At 42.1% G+C, this 16,238-nt stretch overlaps 1 protein-coding gene across 4 annotated transcripts in view; it reads left to right on the forward strand.

The window, feature by feature from the left end:
• Nucleotides 1–16,238, forward strand: part of SYNE3 (spectrin repeat containing nuclear envelope family member 3) — a 65,543-nt gene that overhangs the window by 9,805 nt on the left and 39,500 nt on the right. For 3 of the 4 annotated variants that reach the window (XM_032110758.1, XM_032110757.1, XM_032110755.1), the window contains exons 2-4: nt 11,849–12,006; nt 15,003–15,175; nt 15,604–15,913. In XM_032110758.1, the coding sequence (XP_031966649.1) occupies nt 11,863–12,006; nt 15,003–15,175; nt 15,604–15,913 (627 nt within the window). In that variant the 5' untranslated portion in view covers nt 11,849–11,862. Of the gene's footprint in view, nt 1–981; nt 1,147–11,848; nt 12,007–15,002; nt 15,176–15,603; nt 15,914–16,238 lie in introns of those variants that run through there. The other variant, XM_032110756.1, reaches the window with a different exon arrangement.

The following is a 16,238-nucleotide window of genomic DNA, read 5'->3' on the forward strand; positions in this document are numbered from 1 at the left end:
CTCCACCTCTCCTCCATATTTTTGTTGTAATTCTAGAAATGCTGTTCAGTGTAGTGTAAGTTATGACACACGGCAACTGGAAAAGTAGAGAGATTGTTGGCCTTATGGACTTGTTTTGGATTTACACCAGCTTGAGTAAGTGGCACCTGTTTTGGTCCTGGAGTGTATTAGATCTACACCATTAGGATGATGCAAATGGCAGTGGGGTGGGTAGACCAAACCAGTGTGTGTTTTATTGAATGTCTAAAAGCAGATGTACCCAGCAGGATCTTAATTAATCAACAGAGAATGCTGCTTTATATTTTCTAATAGTTTTGGGGAATTAGGAAGGAAGAATTCCTCATGTGCTCCGTCATAAGAGACAGCTAGTGTCTACAAAGTGTATTCCATTCAGCCAAATTATGCAGCAGAGGTATTTCCTGAAAATATCAGCTAACCTCCTTTTTGTCTTGCACGATTGTAACTGAGAGCAGAATCTAGATGAGTGTGTCAGTCTGTGAAGGGAATCTCCTGCTAGAGACCTTGGGAGTAAAAAACGAAGTGGAAGATAAAGGAAAATTACTATTATGTTAGAGCATGAGTTAATGATTTCTAAAATCTCAGCTCTAACGTACCTGTCTGCACTTCTACTTCTTGCTGGTCTTCATCCCCTGTATTCTTGACTAATTCCCATTCAGCAAACATCTGTCAGGCATAATAATTTCAAGCATTAATCCTTACAGGTATTAACCAGCTTGTTAGTTGATGACCTGAACTAGATAGTTTCAGGGGATTACTGCTATTTAAATCTCACCTACATTTTAAACAGTGGCAACATGCCCTGCTCTGGGTTTCTCTTCTTTCTTTTTTTTTATTTTTTTTTCTGCACTGATAAATCTTTGGATTGTCATCTCCTCTTTCACTCCCGCTGCATGGGAGGAGGCAGAGAGGAAGTTCTGTGCTTCCTCCTGCATTAGTAAGGAGGAAGCCACTGGTTTCTCTTTGTGCCAGACTTGCTCGTGCTGCCAACTGTGCCAAATTGCTGTTCTAACTCCCAGTGGACGCCAGGCTGGATTGTGGTTGCCATGCTGGCAAACCCCCGGGGAACTTTGATGGAATCACTGCAGACTTTTACCTACCCTTTTTACCAGATTTCCCAGGATTTTGGTAAGGTTTTTACAACATTACTTTTATTTCATAATGTAGTGAGATGGTTGGACCGGCAGTGTGTCTGTATCTTTTGGCTCCTAAGAACTTTTGCACTAATTTTCTGCTTTGCATGAAATTTTCCAGAGACATGGAAGTGTTAAAGATATCAAGTGTCTTGAAATTTCAAGTATTTGAATTCTAGTGAAAGGGGAAATAGAAGTCAGTGGCCTGCTGCAGGAGAGCCATGAGTGAGGGTTCTGGCAGCACCCAGCTGGTGAAGGACGCCAAGATGAGCCCATTCGCGTGCTTTTCTCTGGAGCAGCCCCACACCTCCCCTCCTGCCTGGTGCCAGCACCACAGGGTGCTAGGGGAAAGGATGGGAGGGCCCAAGGGTGAGGGCCCAGTGCAATGAAATAAGGCCTGATAAATTGTTTTGTGAGCAGCAGGCCAGGATGGGGAACTCCTTCATGTAAGGCAGGAGAAAGGAAGCCAAAATATCCCTACTGTGGTGTGCACCAGAAGGGCTGGAGATAAGTGACAGTGGGTGAAGTTAATAGAGAGAGAGTGTCTGTTGGGAGCCGGGAGTGTGGCTGGCACTCAAGACATGCTATCAGCTTTTACAGCCCCAAAATGTTTGCTGAACTGGGACTGCTGAGATCCCTTCCCTGAAGTGTGGGTTTAAGGTTGCATATATAACTGTTGAAACATGACCTGGAGGTATGCAGAAGGTAAAAAAGGGGATTAAAGAAATTCAGAATTATTTTTTTTAAGTAGGGAGTATAGTTTGCACAAACACTGTTGCTTGCATTGTGCTCATTGAACCCAGACAAGGTCATCGAACGCTCTGCTCTGTGGTGGTTCAGCAATTAGAGTCAAACACATTTTTCTTCAGGAGGATAACTGGCTTCTCCTGTTTTATGAATCAACCTTTTTCAAGGTACCTGCTGAGCCCTGATCTGTAAATTGAAAGGGAAATAGTGGAGAAAAATTTCAGCAATATGAAATGCCTATAAAATACAGCAAGTGTTTGTGTTATTTTTAGAAGATGGTTTTGGAGACTAGTGGGGAATTATTTTTATTTCTTTTAGACCAAAGTTGAGTTTGTGCCATGATGTCTATTACTCCTTGTAGAAGAATTATGTGTTACTTGGGTTAAACAAATCTATAGCTTTATACCTTTTCCTTTTTCAAGTGTTTGAGAATAGGTAGTGCTATGACACGTCTGCCAGTGTGTGTGTACAATTCCTTGGCTGATATGGACCCCTGTTGCTGTAAATGTATCTCTGTGTTAGCTCCCCAGCAGCCCCAGGGATATGTCCCATAATATTTAGGGTGGCATTTTCATACTTGCTGAGAAGCAGCACGCCCTGAGGCCCCCTTGGGGTTCGAATAGAACAGGGCTGCCTGATCTCCTCAGACGTTTCCGGGGAAAAAAAGAGCTTTGGTTTCTTGTAGCACTCCATTACTAAAAGGCAGTTGCTAGAGGAGGACGTAAGAGTGAGAAGAAAAAGCATTGGCTTCTCTCATGCTGCTCAGCACGGTAATTATCTGTGATCACAGCTTTAAATAACTCTCTGGTCCTCCTCACTGGAGGATGACTGCTGACAAACGCAGCTCACTGCTGGGCTCTGCCGCCGTTTTACTCTTTGCTTTAGGTTTGATGAGTCTCAGTAGGAGGAGGTTCAGATCCCCTCTGGGTTTATAGACTATAGGACTTCAGTCCCTGCTCAGACTAAAAAGACTGCTAAAAAGGCGTTTTTCATCGCTGTTGTGAAGTCCTGAGCGATCAGAGTGCCGGAGTCTGGCAGTGCTGGGCTGTTCCCAGCCTGCTGGAGGGGTCTGTGCAGCTGAAACCAGAGGTGGCCGTGCTCCTTAACCCACAGTGCCTGGCCAGCACACACTTGGGAGGGTGACGAAGATGTGGAAACTGCAATACTTCAGGCAAAAATGAGTCACAAGAAAGCAGCCTGTTTTATTCAATTCCAAAAATGTTCTCAACCACTCAATATTAATTTATAACCACCATTTTGCAGTGGTCTGCTTTGTTTCTGAGCTTGGGGATGAGGTTGCTGACTGTTCCAATAGTGTATTTTGTTTGAGACATAGGCAGGCCTTGTTTGCCTGTGGGTTTGTCTGAACACAAACCAGTGCTGTTTTGCAATATAAAGCCTGGCATTATCAGATTAATGCAAATATTACTTTTAATTATGTACAGAGTGCTGACTGTTTAGGTATAGCTATTTACTGTTTAGGTACAGCCTCCTGTATGTTCTTGACAGCATTTCAAGTGTTCATCTTTTTCAGGGGTCATTTTTATCTTTCTTTATATAAACAGATCTTTCTGTTCCATGCAAATTAAAATCTGCTAATTTTTCCATAGCCATATGCTTTGATCCCAAGAAAATAACTCTTAATCAACAGCTTTGGTATCTAAAATTAGTATTGTCCTACTTGCTACTCTTTTCTCAATTCCATAAGTCTCACTTTCACCATATAAATATATCATTAGCATAACTGAACTGATAATGTTTTGAAAGACATATCTGAGAAATCTTGTTTTGTAGAGTTAGTCCTTCAGCTGTTCTAAATGGGACAAAGACCTGTGCCCTTAGAGCATACTTATAAAGTACTTGCAAGTGACCTTGTTTCTAAGAAATATTCCCAGTATATACTTAATTTTAAAGATTTATTACTTTAAAAGCCATGTGCTTAGCACTCCAAGTTACACACTATCACTCAGAGGTGAAATAGTTAAATGATAGTCAAATAAGATTTTAACACTGATCTTGTAAGGGAAAAAATTGCACATGTGAAAACTCCTTAGATCCAAATGTGGAAACAGTGATGTGGAATAGGAAAGAATATAGACTTGGAGACAGATTGACATCCTGTACCCTTGAGCACTCATATTACAACTGTAGGCCTCTTGAGAACATGGGATTCCTGAAGGAGGTGAATTATCCCACTTCTGGTATGGTTCCTTGCTTGGAAGTGCCCCTCTCACACACTGACTCCCTGGGGAATCACAGGGCTCCTACCTCAGGGTGTCCCACAAACAGTGTGTGGTTCAGTGCAGTGAATCCCCTCTCCTGGTGTGAGATCCAGCCCGTGCTGAGGCCATGTGTTCCAGCTGGGCTTGAGGATCTCTTTCTAAGTATCTCTGATTCCAAGGGGTGGGCGGAGGACATGGGTGGTGGAAACACTGCCGCTTTCACAGAGCAGTGGCAATGCAGCTGAAGGCTCTGACAGCCCTTTCTTCCTTCCATCACTCCATGTCCCTGAGTACACACTGATGCCTTGCTTTCATTGCCAAACCCCTTCTGAAGTGTCCTCTGTAATCTCTTTGGGACAGAGGTGTTATCCTTGTAACTGTAGGGCACTTCTGCTCACTGAGGGTGCTGTGACGGCACACTCATTGTATGTGGCTTAGCGCTCCAGAGTCCTGATTATGGCACTGGCCCTTGGGAGCTACCATGTGACAAACTGCATACAAACAAGCAGAGCTGTTCCCAGCTAGCCATGGAAGATGGGCAATTTCTCATTAGGGTTGTGATGCCAAACCAAAGCTAAGCAGCACAGCTTAAGAGTATTAAGGATTGCCAAGAAGAATTTCTTGGGAATAGTCTGCAGAGCAAAACTGATTTGCAAAGTGTATTTGGCAAATAGTTAGGGATAACCACACCCTTGAGAAAATGAGGCTGTCTGTACACAATAATATGACCAGCAAAAGAGGAATGATTTATCAGATATGTTATTCACTCTGAATTGTTCACTGATCTCTAGCCAAGGGGCAGATACCACAGAGGTTTATTTCTCAGTATATCAGTGCTGTGACTGGCACCCAGTACTGAGGGATCATACAGTCTGTGGAGGACAAGTGGGAGATAATTAAATACATAAATTCTAGTCTCCAGAGACCATGAAACTAATGCTGTTGGCTTGCAGGGCTTTTTCATTAGCTGACTGATGGTAAAACTCGGGGAGCTGACAAAAGCTGAAACTAAACCTACTTGGGAACTTGTGCCCAGCTGCTCAAGATGTAGTTTGTGGTAAACACACCTGATCTCTTTCAGGGGTAATTTCCCCATCAGATTCTCTGCACCTGAGGAATCTCTGCTGAAGTTGTAGAGCAGAGGTGTTTAACCTGTGATTTCCCAGACTAAAGTGTCTGTGGATGGTAATGAGGAAAATGAAGGCTCTTGTCAGTTTGAAGTCACTAAAAAGATATCTGCATCTCAGCAGAGACAATTGAAGTGGTACAGATTAGAAAAGGCTGAAAATCACCCTCTGCAGCATTTACTAACAGAATCTTCAACTTTGTTCTTGTCCTTTCAAGCATTTTCTTATTGCTTAGAAGCAAGAAACAAAGTGCCTTTGAACCCAAGCTGTCATCTGTAAAAGGGATAGGATAGTCTTACTTCCCAGGAGGGCTGACTGAAATGCTCTGAAGATTGTTTATACCTCAATAGTGTGGGGATAGAGAATCAAAATCTAAACCAGACAGCTAATACAGATACTCTGTCTCCTTGATGGTAAAAAAAATTCTAGCCCAGAACTAAGCCCTGCATTTTACTTATCTAATGGAATCATGGTAGACCAACCCGTCTCCTAGAGTGACCTGGAAATGCAGAAGTTTGTGTGTGGAGTATATGGAATGGGGAGACATTTGTAATTAAGAGTCCTCACTCTTTTTACTTCCAAATGACTTGAAGATTGAAATAAAAAAATAAAAATGCTGTGACCAGATCTATTGATTATCATTCCCTAGAAGGGAAGATGGCCCCGGGACCCCATTCTGCCTCACTTGTATGCTATTGATTGCATTTGGATATAAAGCTGTTTTTAAATTTCAATCCCTTTTTTAAGGAAATGGCTTTTTAGACCTGGGAATTATATGTTGTCCCCAGCAGTCTTAGGAAACAAAAAGATATCCCACTTGTGCTGGCTCTCACTAAAGTCTGAAATTAATTTTTAAACAAACGGCTGAAAAAAATCACGCATTTTTTTGAGAGTTAGCCTGCACAGAACATGTGTCTGCTTTTAGTTTTTTTTGGTAACAAAGAGAATATTGTCAGGTGTGATCATGTTGTGGCAGAATGCCTTGCGTGTGCCATAGGTTTCCTGTGGATTGTTTTGTAAGGGAGAGGAAGTGCTTAGGATATAGATGAGTGCAGTATGTACTCAGAATGCTGCATTCCTTAGTTGAAGGGGATGCTTGTAACAAGGATATGGATGTGTTTATTCCAGAAAACCCTATTCATACTCTAGCTCATTAACTAGAACAAACAATTGCTGACTGTCATAAACATTGACTGCCAGTAACACAGGAGAGGACTGTGTTGGAAAATGGCCAAGGTGATAGGATTAATGTTTTGAGTTTCTAAAACATTATGCTGGAAATAGCTACACCTTGTATTTGAAACCTTGAGAGCTTCTGCACCTACTCGAGCAGTTTAACTGGGTTGTGCATAGGTGCAGCTGCTATCATGGAGGCTTTCAGGAAGGCTGGTAAGGCTGGTTGGATTCAAAGTTCACAGTAGCTCCTCCTGGAATATTCAATTTTGGAAAGACAAGGGTCAGTGCTCTGTGCCTCTGTGGTCTGTGCCAGCTCCTGACCTCTGCTCCGATCTAAAGCAGACAGTCAGAGCTCCCAGCTCTGTGCCTCCTCAGAGCTCTCTTTATAGTATCTAGGGAAGCTGAAAAGTTACTAAATTATCCCAGATACAATTTCCAGAACCAAAATTGCTTCCACACTCATACATTTGTCTAAAATTTGATACAGTTCAGTGGGCTTTTTAAAAATCTTTTTTTTTTTTCCACATTCAATACCAGAACCAAGTGAAAAGGGTTGTGAAAAGTTTGAAGTATTTCAATAATTGGAAAATAGTCTCCCTAATGGTGAGTGGTTTGAATTTTCCTGGAGCATTTTTGTACTTTTATTTTTGTAAGAACTGGGTTCTGGAAACTAGTCAAGTAGTACGTGAATATAAGAATCCAAGACATATTGAAATCATTTAAAAGCCTGTGTCCTATGAATGTAGGGTTTAAAAGAATGTGTAAAATGGGAGTGGTTGTAAGAAACGTTTTAAGAGATTTAAATTAAAAAAAGAAGAGAAACAAAAAACCGAACCCCAGTATGACTGGCAGAGAGAAAACAGTATGTTAGGAAACATTGCAAAATAATAGGATAATCCTAAGAAAAAGACACTGGACTTGGAAAATAACTTTAAAAGCTCTCAGTAGTGTATTACAAATATTAAATAAATAAATCTTGGAGTGTCTCAGAAGAGTTATTAGATGTAGTTAGTTAGTTAGTTAGATTAGTTATTAGGCTCCTGCAGTGGCTGTACTTAGGGAAGAACTGCTCAGAGAAATTTGGCCCTGCGAGTGCCACGTGGGTCGCATGACGGATGACTTCTGCCTGTGTCTGTGTCAGGGTCTGCCATGGAAACCCAGACATGTCCACGCAGTGGCTCCCAGAGCTATGATGCAGAGCAGTTTGCTAATTCATTTATCTGCTCTTTCAGCAAGATGGCTCCAAGACCACAGCTGAAACAAAGCTGCCTCTGCATCTCTTCAGCCCAGCCCAACACAAATGGAACAGATTTTAAAAGCAAAACCCATCTTGCTGTTGCTTTGGATCTCATTAGTTCATGTTGGGGTATTCAGCCTGTGGGCAAGCTGGGGGTACAGCATATGTGTTCCCCAGCATCCTTCCAGCTGCCTCTTCTCCAGGATTTTGGGAAGAGGTGATAGGCTGCCGTTCTCTGACTTCCCTCCTTGCTAATGGTTTTGTGCCTGAATGAGAGAGCGGGAGAGGAGTGATGCTGACAAGTGTGTGCTGTGTCAGGTGTTCACCTTTTCCTCTTCCAAAGGTGCAGATATCCCATGCATGTAACTGAGCCTCAGACAAACCAGTGCAAGCCCTGGTTGTGCTGTGGGTGTGCAGTGAGTCTGGCAGAGCAGCTGGGAAAGGGCTGAGGCATCATCCCTCTGTGGCACTGAAACACATGTGCCTACCCGGACACTGCCAAGCTGTGTTTTGGGGATCATGGAGGGTGATTCAGAGAAGGTAGGAAGACTAGTGTTGTGGGAGAGTTTCAGCTACAGGTTTCTGCACCTAATCTGTCTTACATTTTCCTGTTCCTAAAATGTGGTTTTTATAACCTGTGGATATATTGCAGGAGCTGTCCTGGGTCAGTTCTGTTCAGCGCCCTGAAATATGCTTCTTTGTTACCTCTACCAAGAAACTGTTACTGCATCTGGACAAATAAAACTTGGTTTTGCTCAGCATCTCATTATCTGTGCCAGAATTTCTTATGCATAGTTATTGCCCTCATTTAGTGACATGTATAGAGATGCAAAGTGATTTCTAGAGTGTAAATGCGCTTTCCACAGTATGAATTAATACACTGATTCAAATGGCATTAAATGAAAAGCAGTTTTGAACAGCTGGATGCATTTGAAAATAACTGTGATGAAAACAATTTTGTACAAATTGCTCAGAGGATTGCACCAGTGACTAAGGGAAGACTTTCCCTGGCACAGTGGGTCCCAGAGACTGAGCCTGGCACAGGAGCTGTTGCACCACCGTACAGGTGGCCCTAATGGCCTGCTGCTATTACAGGTTGGTGTGTGGATGATAGCTTTGCACAGCTCTACAGCTTAGGTCTGTTCCAGGAGCTGCTATGTCTCCTTTGCCCTTTTTGTACAGATCAGGGTCCAGAAGTATTGCTCAATTTCATGTCCAGCAGTATTGCTCAGTCATTTAGTTCCAATGATGCAACAGAAATGGGGTGAATGCTGTTGATTGGTTAACTTTTATCCTCTAATCGTTAATCCCAACTTTAGAAGACTTAGGAAAGGAGTTACAGATCTTGCCCTATCTCAAATATTCAGCAGTTGTTCTTCCTCCCAAGCAGACAGTAAGTCAGAAATCATACTTTTACTTTGCAGGTATCAGTCATGCTGTTAGTGACTGGGAAGGGTTCCAGAACAAAAGCTGGCGCTGTCGCTGATTGCTTCAGCCAGCATCTGGCTGCCCTGTGTGGAGAGAGGGCAGGAGGTCTCAAAAGGCGGCCCAAATCCATGTCAGGTATTGGAGGTTGTAAATACTATGAAATCCACCTGGGCATTGAGTCCATGCTAAATTTAATAATCTTTGTGGTCCTAGATACAGGAACTGCTTCGTCAAAATCAGTCAGTGATGTTTTATGTCTTCAGTTGGAGTAGAAAAGTGTTTCTCTTCCTTTGCAAGCTGGTGATCTTAATATTGAAATAACTTTTTTTGTGGTTTCCTGTGTTGACTCCTTACATGGATTGACTGTATGTGGGATGGGGGGAGCTGTGTAATTGTGAGGTTTTTTTGTATTAGTCTTACCCATGTTAGATTGCCCTCAACTTTTTGTAAAAATTAGGACTAGAATAACATTATGTTCTTTATTGGCTACTCCATGGCTGGAGTAGTGAAGCCAATTTTAAATATGATATGGATGTTGCCAGGAATAGAAACCTCTCCTAGGAAATGAATGCCACTTCTCGTCAGTGTCTATCCAGCAAATGCACTGTGAGTTTTTGTTTCACAATACCATAACTTGGGTTCACCACAGCTCATACATGAGCATTCAGAAACTGTTTGCCTAGAAATGTATGTATGTAACAAGGGGAGTTTTAGGGGACAGTCTCTCTACAACTGAGAGATATAATGAGAAATGTTAATGCGAAAATGAGTTATTTTTCAGCTGCAATGAAACATGTACTCTTTTCAGAGAATTGGATTATTGTAGTTCATAATGTCAGTTCTGAACCAGTCATAGTTGGAGAAGGACACAGCTATCTTAGCAATCCACTAAGAATAACATTCCTCCATTAGCTGGCTTCATCTTTAGGACTCTCGTGATGTAAGTCAGTGATTTTAGCTTTAATTATATAGCCTGTCATATTTTTTATATTTGAGAGAGGGAGTAGCTACCCTGTGCCACACCACCCTTATTAAATCCAGTACATCCTGGTTTACTTTTTAAATCTTTTCAAGGTGAGGTCACTCTTTTTAAAGCTGCTCTCAAGTTCTGAGAGCTACAGCCTTAGATTCTGTCCTGTCTGACAGGTCTCACTTAGGGAGAGGTCTCATTGCTCTTTCATGCAGATGCAGCTCTGCTGCTCTGCACATGGATGTCTGACCCTGTCATCTGTCTCCATGGGTAGTGCAGTAGCTGCTCTGCAGTGCAGTTCTTTCGTTCTGGTCTGGGATCTGTTGAGTAGAAAGCCTGCTGATGGCTGGCAAGCAGCAATTCAGACTGTTGTGAATGGGGACATCTTGTCTAATCTGGTCTAATGTGGAAGAAAATACACTGGGAGCTGCAGGGAAGGACCTCTAATATTGCATGAATCCTTTTACCTCATGGAAAGGAACATTGGCAGGATGGTGAGGAGCTTTCTGCTTGTGAGCAGAAGGATGGCTCTCCCTTGAAAAGATTGAGCTACTGAGAGCTCTGGTGGTTGCAAAACAGCATTGGTCCAGCTTCACCAGGAGCCGTGTTCTGCCTCTGGCACTGAGCGCTTTCTTCCACATGAATCGTTCTGTGGGACTGTGGGGCTGCTGTGGAACTGAATTCTGCACAATGAACTTGGGTTCAGTAATTAAGTCTCAAACTTTGTGCCGAAAAAATATTTCAGTGATGAATAACAAAGAGGAAGAATGTTTTATTTTCCACGAGACACTGGCTGCTTGGCTGGTAGTAGTTGTAGGATGTGACCCAAACCCATTGAATGTCAGTGGCTCTTGTTCTGTTCACTTCAGTGGAGCTGACCTACAGGGCGCTTTGTTATGGCTCATCCTTATTAGTCAAGTTTAGTCCAGCAGTCCTAGTGGTGAGCCTAGGATGGCTCTGCTCTATTGTACAGGAACAAAGGAGGCTGTCTGGGCAGTGAAGAGCTTGTGCTCTAAACAGATCTCAAAAGAGCAACCAACCATCATACCTTCTTGCTGATTGGGAATGGGCAACAAGAGAGAGGGAGAGGAAAATTAAAAACTTGGAGCCTGTTAGGGAATAAAAGAGATGGCAAAAGAAGACATCCACCAGTGTTGATATTCCCCTATGAAGGCTTGTTTGTGGTTTGTCTCAGAAGTTGCTGGCCAATTCCTGTTGTCTGTGTATCCCAGGCTCACTGCATGTGCATTCAGATAACTTCTTCTGCTGAGACCATGCAGAGGTTAACTGAGGGCCTAAGCATCTGATCCAGCTCTCAGCAGCTTTAACACCTCTACAAAAGCAGTTTATAAACCTCTAAGTTAAGCATGTGCCAAAATACTTCATTATCTGGTGTCAGCACATGAGCCCAGAAGGGCATTGGGAGCGTTTTATATTGACATGGCTCTGGGAAGAAACAGGAAGTGTTTGTGTTTGGTGTAGCTAATCTGGAATACACCACAAACACCAAATTAACCTAATTTAAAAGCTTTGAATTGAATGTTTACTGTAATGGAGCCTCCCACAGTTCTCCACCTTCTTTTTGTTTCCTGGTATATTTTCATTTGGGAAAGCTGCTGTGCATGTGTTCTCTGTGCCCAACTGAACAGCAATGCTGCAGGTTTTGGTATTATTGTTCAAAAGGAAAGCCACAATATCATTAGCTTTTCTCCCTTGCTCCTTTATATTGCTTTTCATTTCTGTTTAGGTCTTACCCAAAATCTGCTTACCTCTGTTTCCTATCTTTTCAGCTTCTTCCAATGCGATGACTCAGCAGCTACAGGATGAATTTGACAGTAGCGTGGAGAATGCAGAAGCTTGGATGAAGGCCATCCAAGAGAGACTGAGGATCAATGACAACACCAAAGGACCTCGATCTGCCCTAGAAGCCAGACTGAGAGAGACTGAGGTAAGGGAACAGCGATGGAATTCAGAGGTGGCTCTCACTGCTGCCATTGTTACAGCAGTTATTGCTGTAAACTCAAGAGTTTTCCATTAGGAAATAGTCAGCTGCCCCTGCTTGTTGGAGGATTGGGCCTGTATGGAGGGGTTCACATCAGTATTCTTTCTAATTTTTCCATCTGTAAAATGTTTACAGATGTAGAAAAAGAGGATGGGAATTTGATATCACAGGCTTCCAAGCTGTTCAGATTGATTTGGAACACTAGCAGCAGGTTTGGCAGGTTAAAATGTTTACACTCTCTTCAAGCCTGGAACAATTTGGTTGCTGCTTGCAATTACCATAGCAATTTGCAGACCAGCAGCACACAGTATAAGAGAATCAGATCACGTTAGCATTCCATTTCCTCCAGGACTCTGGCACTGATAGAGAAAGATTGCAGTGTCCTGGTAATGAGTGTTCTAGAGTAATAGCTTTTTCCTTTTCCATAAACCCTGATGATAGGAGGGTTTACAGATCCCCTTTATGATCTGTTTAATGAAAAGGTAAAAGTTCTCATTTTTTCCTGGTTTTATTTAATCTGTTGTATAACTCTTCTCACAGAGATCCTGTTGTAGATTGTCACTGCTCTCTTACAGTGATTTCACATTCATTAACTTCAGTTTCATTAGATGTTATCTAGGTCTTGTAATCTCAGAGAAGGAAACACTCCTGTTTATCCCATTTGTACCATTCATGATTGGAGGGAGTGGTGATATTTCTATGACTAATATTGAAAAACTATTTCTATACTTTTACTACCTTTAATTCCAAGTAATCTGTTCCTTAATTTAAATGGCAAAAATCTTTCCCATTGTTATTTACCCCAAAGTCTCTCCTTTTGTGTGTCTACTTGTATTTGGCCTGCCTCTTCTGAAGTTTTAACAAAAAAAGTTGCAGGCTTATATGGATGATGAGGTAGTTTACAGTGATGTCTTCAGCCTTTTTCCTTAACTGGGGTTTGTTGGAGGATGGATTTTGCCTCTGGCATAATACAGAGGCTGTTCATGGAGTGATGGATGGTTGCTAGACATGCATGTCAGTCATAAAAACCTGAAGCATTCTATTTTGGTCTATAGTTTTATTTTTCTGACCTTAAATTATTTTCACTCTTTTGTTTTGTCTGGGAAACTTTGATATGTGCAGTCTCAAAAAACACACAAGAAACACAGGAACTCGAGTAGAAGAGTGGTAGTTTGGCAAAGGGGGAACATTCATGGCAGAGATAACAAGTTTTAAGGTCTGGAGATTTGTGGTGATGTGATATGGCCTGAACTGAAGCCCATTTACTTCTGTGGGCTTTAGAGGAGGTCTGTAACAGGCAAAAAGTCATGTTAAGAGATTCTTTCAACTCAGACTTTGGAAATTCATCATTCTAAAGATTAACAAGTGTCTTTCTTCCTGTGTGTACCTTAACCGCCTCCTGCTCCTTCATCCTGCCTCCTTTTGGGCCTGGCTTCTGTCTCCAGCTCGGATGTCCTCATGATGTGCTCACTGCTTCACCTATTGGCTGTTTTCAAATCCAGTGATCAAGTTTCAGTTCCTTTTTTGCACCTGGCTTGCCAGTTTTTTTCATGCTTCCTTCCTGTGGTTTATTTTCTGTTAATTTGTTAATGAAAATGTCAGCCAATGCTAAAAATCATGTAAAAAACAGATTTGAAAAAGAAAAATGACTGTACAGCAACTCCTTTCTCTCCAGCTGTTGTTTGCTTCTAATTGCTGGAAAAATATCAGGCTCAGAATACAGCTTTACTCTTACATGTTTCCTGTTGGATGATAGCTATGGCTTGTATTTTCTTGCCTTTGCCCTGCTTCCCTGGATTCTATTAGTCCCACCTTTCTTAGGAAATAATTTTCCAAACACCTGTTTGTACATCACATGCAGGTGTGCTGCCTGCATGCCAAAAGAACAGGCTTTCCCCAGAATGTGAGACTGGAAATCCAAAGGCCTTTTATTTGTCTCACCTTTGCAATAACTGACATGATTCTTTTTTAACAAATGCCATAGGCCTAATTCTACTGAAAGTAATCGCTGATTTTGAACATCTTGGTGTTTTCATTGTAGAAGCCTTTTTCTTCAAGCTTGAAAGCCTGCAGTTTGCCAGGAGTTTATGGAAGAGCAGTAAGAAAAGCTAATTTGATAGTATCAGAAGTTTGGATAAAGTAATGTTGAAAGCTGACATCTGAATTGGGGCATAATTAATCTGTTATATTGTACAGAACTTTTGCTGATTTTTCCATCTCTGGATACTTAAAATTAGATGACTCAACTATCAGTTCCTGGCATTCCTATTTGTGTAAGATACATATATTCACCAATTCATAACTTAGCAGTTTAGGGTTGAAGCAAAATTTGGTAGCAGACAGAAAATTCCACTCGTTAATTTCTCTTGGCTTCTTTTCTAAGCCAACTTTTATTTGCGCTAGGAAGCCTTTTTAATATGCTTCATGATTTCTTACAGTAGAGCTTAAAATTGAGAGGTTGCAGTGTACCCTGTGGAGACTGCCTCTTTGTGCTTTGGCAGGTGGGGGAGAACAGCTGGCCTGTGGCAATACAGTGCTGTAACCTTATAACAGCAATGGAAACACAGCCACAGGCATTTCATAGAGGATGGTCTGGTTTTTTGTAGCTAACTTTAATGTTTTTCAACTGCTGTATGGCTTGCAATTAAATTCAGTCCTTTAGGATGTTTAAAAGTAAACATGTCTGAAAAAACATCATATTTTCCTTTCAGGAGAAACTCTGCAGCAGGGAGTTAGATGGGAAGGGTTAATTGTCTGTGTTGTATAGAAACATTTCCATCCCATGGTAGTGTCAGGTTAATGACTGGACTCGATGATCGTGAGGGTCTTTTCCAACCTAAGTGATTCTGGGTTCATGATTTCTGGGTAAAAACAAAGTTTACATTTTGTCAGTTATGCTTGTTTTCTTTCCATGCTTTCAGTACCATTTGTTTTTCTCATAGAAAATACGTGCACTGGAACCAGAAGGCAGCTTGAAAATGGAGTTGGTTCTTGTGAAGGCAGATGCTGCTCTTCGCAGCATCGGTGAGGATAAGAAGCATGAGGTACTCTCTAAACTAAAAGACATTAAAGCCTTGTGGGAAGAGACAGCCATATACATTACTCATTGTCACAGGTAAGACAAACACACTCTTGGTTGTGTTGAGGCAGCTGTTTCCTCCAGTGCTTTCATAAAGTGCTTCCTGCTTCTCTCTGCTGCCTGGATTGTAGATAGCAATTCCCTGCTAATCCCAGTCCCATGAGCGTTTTGGGGACTGTGTGGGGAGAGAGGATCAGTGAGACCTCAGTGCTCTGCCTTCACAACCTGGCCCACCCACCTCATAGTCTGGAATGATGAATTTGGTCAGGCACGGGGATCTTATACAGACTATTTCCTCCCCAAAGCAGAGAGGACTTGGGAAGTGAATCCAGACTCTGTCAAGTCAGAGCAGCTTAAAATTGCTGCGAACCTTGTGCACTGTTTTGAAGGCTTTTTGAGATTGTTGGTCTCCACTGCTCCCATCATCATTTCATCTAACTCTTCTCTCTTGCTCTCCCCAACAGCCGCATTGAGTGGGTCTGGCTGCACTGGAGTGAGTACCTGAAAGCCCAAGATGAGTTTTACACATGGATTCACAATATGAGGGTGACCTTGGAGCCTGACATTGAGTTGCAGCTTGGCTTAAAGGAGAAGCAGTGGCAGCTGGGCCATGCTCAGGTTTTGCAGAATGATGTCCTAAATCAGTCAGTCCTGCTGGAAAGGCTGCTGGATGAAGCTGCTTCATTGTTCAGCAGGATAGGTGACCCCAGCGTTGATGAGGATGCTCAGAAGAAAATGAGTGTGGAATATGAAGGAATCAGACAAGAAGCTCAGGTACACTCATAAAGAGTGGGAGGTGTTCAAATTCTTCTGATCTATGGTATTGTTTGCTACTTGCTCCTTGAGTGATGGGGCTTACCTGGTAGAAGTGCAAAAGGAAACAGAGCTGAGGACACCTGTTCTTTCAGTCACTGGACTGTTTGAAACAATTGTCAAGTCCCAAGATGAGCTGTTAATTGGGATGCTCTTACACAATGCTTTATAGTGTGTTGTTGTAAAGTAACTGCAGGCTGCTTGCTGTGACCTAAGGAATATTGCTTTAGGTCATCTCTATATAAAGTTTGAATTGTTCCTCATCTTTCAGCACATTAGCAGTTCA

This window comes from Corvus moneduloides, chromosome 6 (assembly GCF_009650955.1).
Source record: "Corvus moneduloides isolate bCorMon1 chromosome 6, bCorMon1.pri, whole genome shotgun sequence".
Lineage (NCBI taxonomy): Eukaryota > Metazoa > Chordata > Aves > Passeriformes > Corvidae > Corvus > Corvus moneduloides.